Source organism: Sorex araneus, chromosome 1 (genome assembly GCF_027595985.1).
Source record: "Sorex araneus isolate mSorAra2 chromosome 1, mSorAra2.pri, whole genome shotgun sequence".
Classification (NCBI taxonomy): Eukaryota; Metazoa; Chordata; class Mammalia; order Eulipotyphla; family Soricidae; genus Sorex; species Sorex araneus.
In genome coordinates, this window is record NC_073302.1 from 51,719,359 (window position 1) to 51,725,695 (window position 6,337).

At 37.3% G+C, this 6,337-nt stretch overlaps 1 protein-coding gene across 1 annotated transcript; it reads left to right on the plus strand.

Annotated features, from left to right (window-relative positions):
• Window positions 1–3,400: 3,400 nt before the first annotated feature.
• Window positions 3,401–3,973, plus strand: IFNB1 (interferon beta 1). The gene has a single exon (XM_004600353.2). The coding sequence runs from the start codon at window positions 3,401–3,403 to the stop codon at window positions 3,971–3,973; it is 573 nt and encodes a 190-aa protein (XP_004600410.1).
• Window positions 3,974–6,337: the final 2,364 nt, after the last annotated feature.

Sequence of the window (6,337 nt, forward strand, 5' to 3'; positions counted from 1 at the left end):
GAGCCAGGAGTGACCCCTGTGCATCGCCGGGTGTGACCCAAAAATAAAAAAAAAATAGGGGGAGGGAAAGAGGGAATAGGAAATAAAACAGTTTTCTTTCTTTTTTGGGGGGGATTTTTGGGTCACACCCAGCGATGCACAGGGATTATTCCTGGCTCATGCACTAAGGAATTACTGCTGGCAGTGCTTGGGGACCATATGGGATGCTGGGATTCGAACTTGGGCTGGCCGCATGCAAGGCAACGCCCTACCCGCTGTGCTATCGATCCAGCCCCGGAAATAAAACAGTTTTAAGGAGAGAAGAAAAATTTCTTAACACAGTCTTATGATTCTTGTGCCATCTCCCACTGACCATCTGGCCTCATCTCAGTTTTATTATTCTCTTACTACTTTTAGACTTAAAAGGGACAATGGCCTTCTACCCAGGCCTTTGCCCTTATCACACATCCTTACACAGCCAGAGCCTTTGCACAGTCTTATCTGAACTTCTGACTTCAGTGTTAGTGTCATTAGCTCAGGGCTGTCTTCTCTGTACTCTTCTACTATGGTATGTCATCATGTCCTTATATTGTAGGAATCTACAATGTCATGGATATCTCTAAACACTTTCCACCATTGCATTGTTTTTTCTGTACTTCTTTAATACTCTTCCCATTACTAAACTGTATGATTTGGAAGATTATTATTATTTGTAGTAGCTCATGCTTTGCTTTAGTGGGGGGGTTCAGTAAACTCATCATGAAAGATAATTAAAGGTTGGAAACAGAAAAGCGTCTCTTTAAAAATTTTTTAAATCAATATTTAACTTACTTCTGAAATTAGAGTCTCTTTTATGGTAAATAAACTACTTGCATATTTTTTAAAAATTATATTGAATCACCGCGAACTACTTGCATATTAAAAAGAAGCTTCATTTACTTTAAAATTTTTTCCCAATTACTTTGAATAATTTCTGACTATACTTTGACCAACAATCTTAAATTGAATGGTACTGGTGGATCCTTCAAGCAAGAAATGTAACTGATTATTTACATTAATAAAACACAGTGAGAAAGAAGATGTGGACTTTTTTTCAAAATCTTTTGAAGTCAGAAATAGGAAAAACAATTAGCAAATATCTTAAAATTTCACATGTGAGTGAAATATAAATGAATTAAAATGGTTTTCTAATTTTAAAAACGTAATTGCTTAAAATATTTTTCTTTCATTTTTAATTGAGATAACATTGGGTTACAAAAATATAAATGTTCAGGGTCTGAAGTGATAATACAGAAGTTAAGGTGCTTGTCTTGCAAGCAACTTACCCTGGTTCCATACCTGGCACTGCATGTTGCTCCCTAAGCATACCAGGAGTGATCCCTGAGTGTAAAGCCAGAAGTATGCCATGAACACAGCTGGGTATGGCCCCCTCAAAGAAAACAAGCTAAAAAAATGTGTGCATGTTCAAATCTTTAGGTGGATAATAATACCACTCCATGTCTGCCAACAATGTTGACCCTCCTATAGTAATATGATCCCTCTTGCCTTTGGTATCAGTTCTGTTATCAAATTTAAATCAAATTTAAGAGTTTGTTTCTATTTGATATTGTCTGTTCCCTTGATCTGTTTCTTTAAATACTACACATGAGTAAAATGATCCAGAATTTTTCTTTTCCTGCTGACTTCTTTTGCTGAATACAACACCATTTTTTTTTTTTTTGCTTTTGGGTCACACCCAGCAATGCACAGGGGTTACTCTTGGCTCATGCACTCAGGAATTACTCCTGGTGGTGCTCAGGGAACCATATGAGATGCTGGGAATTGAATAGGGGTCGGCCGAGTGCAAGGCAAACGCCTTACCTGCTGTGCTATTGCTCCAGCCCCTGAATACAAACACCTTCTAGTTCCACTCATGTTGTAGGAACATGCAGAGTTTCAACTTTTCTTAACAAATGAGCAGTATATTTTGTATATATGCCACAATTTCTGTATCCACACATCTGTTCTCGGATACTTTTATTTTTTACAGATCTTGATTATTGTCAGTAACAGCAGCAGGGAAATAAAAATATTTAACTTTTGTGGAAGGGAGCTTTTGGGCCACAGTGCTCAGGAGCTATTCTTGGGTCAGAGACCAGTCCTGGTGGCATTCTGAGGAGTGGACTAGAATCAACTATATGCAGGGTAAATACCTAACCCACTGCACTATCTCTCTCAGGTCCATTATGACTTATTTTTGTATTAAAACTTAAAAAAAATCTATTAGAAGCCCAGAGAGTTAGCTCAATAAGCAAAGTACAGACTTTGTAGAGACCTGAGTTTGAGCCCTAAAATACTCTTGAGCACTGAGCCAAGACTAGTCCCTGCACACTGGCCCCAAAATAGATCAAATAAAATGAAAATATATAGGTTTTATGCTTATATAAACAAATATAGAAGTCATGATTTGGCTTTTACTCATTTCTCTCGAGTGAAAATAAGTTTTGTGCTCTAACCAAAAAATGGCCTCGGAAATACTGACATAACTGTTTCATGCCATGGTTGTTTTTCTCTCATTTTTCATCTAAACTTACTTTTAGTTTGCAGAATTTATTTGCATGAGATTGGAATAGCAGACATTTTTATTTGGTAAAAGTATGTATAAAATAAAAGTATATGTGCAATTAATGGTCACAAAGGCCTCAAAAAAAGGTAACGGTGAGTTTTTGTGCATGTCACATACATGTCAATGAACACTTGATCTGTGTAGAGTAATTGCTTAATCCCTAGCTGTCAACTCTATTCTGGGTAGTTGGGCTTGCCAACTAAAATAATAGACAAAGCTCATAAAACAAATTGATTTCTTGCTCTATATAATTCAGACTCTATTAAAAAAAATCTGATCAACTTAGTTTAGCACCAATTTTCATAGAACAAAGCAGTGTTTTTTTAAAAGATTATAGGCAACATAAATATATCATTTTGTAATAATGAAACTATTAATTTCATTTTTATAAAGAAAATATCACATTAAAAAGGCCCAAAATAAAAACACCTTCCATACTAAGAAAAAGAGTCTTTGTTAGGTAAAAAGCCCCATAATAGTTATTACTATGTAATGATTCTAAATATTTGTGCTTATTATTTTCTTTGGTATTTAATAATTCAGGAAATTTTATAAAAAAATATAAATTCTTATATATATTTCCTTTCTAATATGTGTAAAATAAAATAGGAGCTTTAAGGGAAAAAGAATTTTAGACTAAATGACATAGGAAAACTGAAACAAAGAAGTGAAAGTGGGAAATTCCTCTGAGACAGAAAGGACCTTCCCATATAAATAACCCATTCTCATGGAGGAAAGACATTCTTGCTGCCAACTCTTGAAGTCTTTACTCTGCTACCTAGGTAGTGGTAGACTTCACTTGTTCCTGTTTTCATCATGGCCAACAGGTACATCCTCCAAATTGCTCTCCTATTATGCTTCTCCAGCACAGCCTTTTCTATGAGCTATCACTTGCTTCGATCCAGACAAAGAAGCAGCAATTTGGCCTGTCAGAGGATTCTGAATGAGTTGAATGGAACCCTTACAGAATGCCTCCAGCAGAGGATCGACAGCACCATCCCGGAGGAGATTCAACAACCTCAGCTCCTCCAGAAGGAAGACATCCTATTAGTCACCTACGTGATGCTTCAGCAGATCTTCGGAATATTCAGCAGAAATTTCTCTCAGACTGCCTGGAATGAGAGCATCACTGAGAAACTCTTCTCAGAACTCCAACAGCAGATGGACTATCTGGAGACCACCTTGAAGGAAAGAAAGGAAGTGGAAAGAACGAAAGAAGATGTCATCAGGTGTGACAGGATTATTTCACGTCTGAAGAACTATTACTCAAGGCTCCTGAAGTACCTAAAGGCCAGTGGATATAGTAGCTGTGCCTGGGTAATAGTCAAAACAGACATCCTCAGGAACTTTTTCTTCCTTAACAGACTTACAAATTACCTCCCAGACTGAAGATCTTGTTGCCTGTCCCTCTGGGAATGGACAGAACAATGCTGACAAGGATTTCAGTCATTCTTCATCCAGCAGAGACTCTCTTAGTGACTGATTTTAATGTCCTTCATTTGAAAGGACAGTTAAAGACTTTAAATATTCTAACTTATTTTTTTACTATTTTATTTATTTAAGATTCTATATTACAAAATAAATTATTTATGAAGTGAAATTCAACATGGCAGTTTGGGTCTTAACTTATTTTATAACTACTCATATTAAAAATTATAGGCCACCTGCTAGCTCCTTTTTCTAAAAAAGTATACCTGAAAAGAAATAGAGTTTCTGACACTGCCCTTAGGAATTTCAAATCCAAGGAATCCACATGAAATTACACATGGTAAGTGGTGAGGGGATGGGAACCTCCCAGGAGAGAGAATGTGGCTGATTGTCTTTAGAATGAAAATGCAAGAGGCAGGCAGGTGGATCAGGATCTAGAACCTGGGGTTCTTGTTGCTTCTACTGTGTGTCCCAGGTTTTCTAAAGAATGATTTTGACTAGCTAGTCTTGATCACCAGAGAAATCTTTCAGCTCTTGTGTTCATCCCAAATACTTCTCTGTTGCCTGGGTAAGGCTTCCTACTGCAATCTATAAACTTTAAAAATACTTATGTGCCCCCCTCAACCCCAAATCTCAGCTTGAGAAGTTTCAGACACTTTTCTGGCATGGTTCAGTAGCAGTTACATTGTTTTAAGTTAGATGGCACAGTCAAGATTGTGGGGTCTCTAAGACAGAGCTGGGGTCTCTGCTTATAGGGGAAGAAAAAGTCCTGACAGTCGAGTAGATTTTTCTCCCTATTTCCCTGCCCTCACTGCCCCCCCCAATTAAAACTGTTTTTGATCCTTCCTGTTCTGTCTACATAAAATTGCAGGGTAATTTTATTTTATTTTATTTTTCTGCTGTTGAGTGTCTCTGAAGTCTCACACACTCTAAAGCCAAATCCAAGATAGGGCCAGCAGTAATTCCTGTGTCAAAGCTAGCAAAAACCTAGGGAGCACAGGAGTATGGTAGGTAAATTCTAGGTGGGTAGGCTGGTGCTAGATTTCCAAGGGTTTACTCTGGGCAAAGAGAGTTTTCTTTTTCTTTTTTAATTTAATTTAATTTTTATGAATTTTTATAATTTTTATAAGGCTGTTCACAATAATTTATTACATTTAATATTTAAACACCAATCCCACCACCATTACACCTTCCCACCACCATATTTCAAATGTTTCCACCCCGAACCCCAAACTCTGCCTCCAAAAGGAGAATTGAAATAATTTATTTTGTATTGCTTGTTATGAATAACCTGCTAAAAATGATCCCCAAAAGTTTTCTTAGAGAAAAGTGTGTGAAGATTGTTGTATTTCACCCAGGAGTCATTAAGCCCTTCAATAAGAGATTAGTAACAAGCTGTTAAAGGTTGAGCCTTGAGCCTTGTGTATATGTGTGTATGTGTTTGTGTGTGTATATATATGTGTGTATACATATATATACACACATATATGTCATAGAAGGCAACCAATCTCAGGGGAAATATATATATATATATATACACACACATATATATATATTTCCCCCTGAGTATATATTCCCCCTGAGATTGGTTACCTTTTATTTTAAACTCCATCAAATGTGGTGTGCTACTCTTGGTACATCTGTGGTGTAAAGTATGAGATGTCACATGCCTGCAAATGCAGCCGAAAGAAAGTTTTCTTGGGGAGCTCCTTGGGCACCTGGTCAGCATGGCCGGATTTGCATTTAATACTAAATGGATTGTTGTGAATGCTCCTCTCCTTGGCGGCTGCTCTCCAGGCACTGTGTTGAACTCTTATGGCCATAATCTCTTTTAGACTTCGTTTGAAGTAGCCCTCAGGAAGGCATGGTTGTATTACTTGTATTTTACAGATGGGAAACTCATCTCAAAGAGTTTTAACTCAAAAGGAGAGAGTAATAGGGAATGTGCCTGCCACAGAGACAGAAGGTGGGAAGGGGTGGGGCTGGAGGAGGGACACTGGGAGTATTGGTGGTGGAGAATGGGCACTGGTGGAGGGATGGGTGCTCAATCATTGTATGACTGAAACGTAATCATGAAAGTTTGTAAGTCTGTAACTGCATCTCATCGTGACTCAATTTAAAAAAAAAAAGAGGTTTAGAGAAAAGTCTCTAAGGCCATCTAGCTATAGCAAAACAAGTAAGGAGAAAATAATCACAAGAGACTTTGTACTTAGTCTTTTTTCTCCTAGAGCGGTACAGGTATCTGAGATCTCTTTAAGAGATTTAACCTTGAGGAGAAAAATGCCTTTTATTAAGAGTTTTGGGAAGTCTTTATTGATTTTGCAG

Excerpts from the sequence above, each read along its gene's own strand:
- IFNB1 (XM_004600353.2), top strand. The coding sequence starts at position 3,401 with ATGGCCAACAGGTACATCCTCCAAATTGCTCTCCTATTATGCTTCTCC.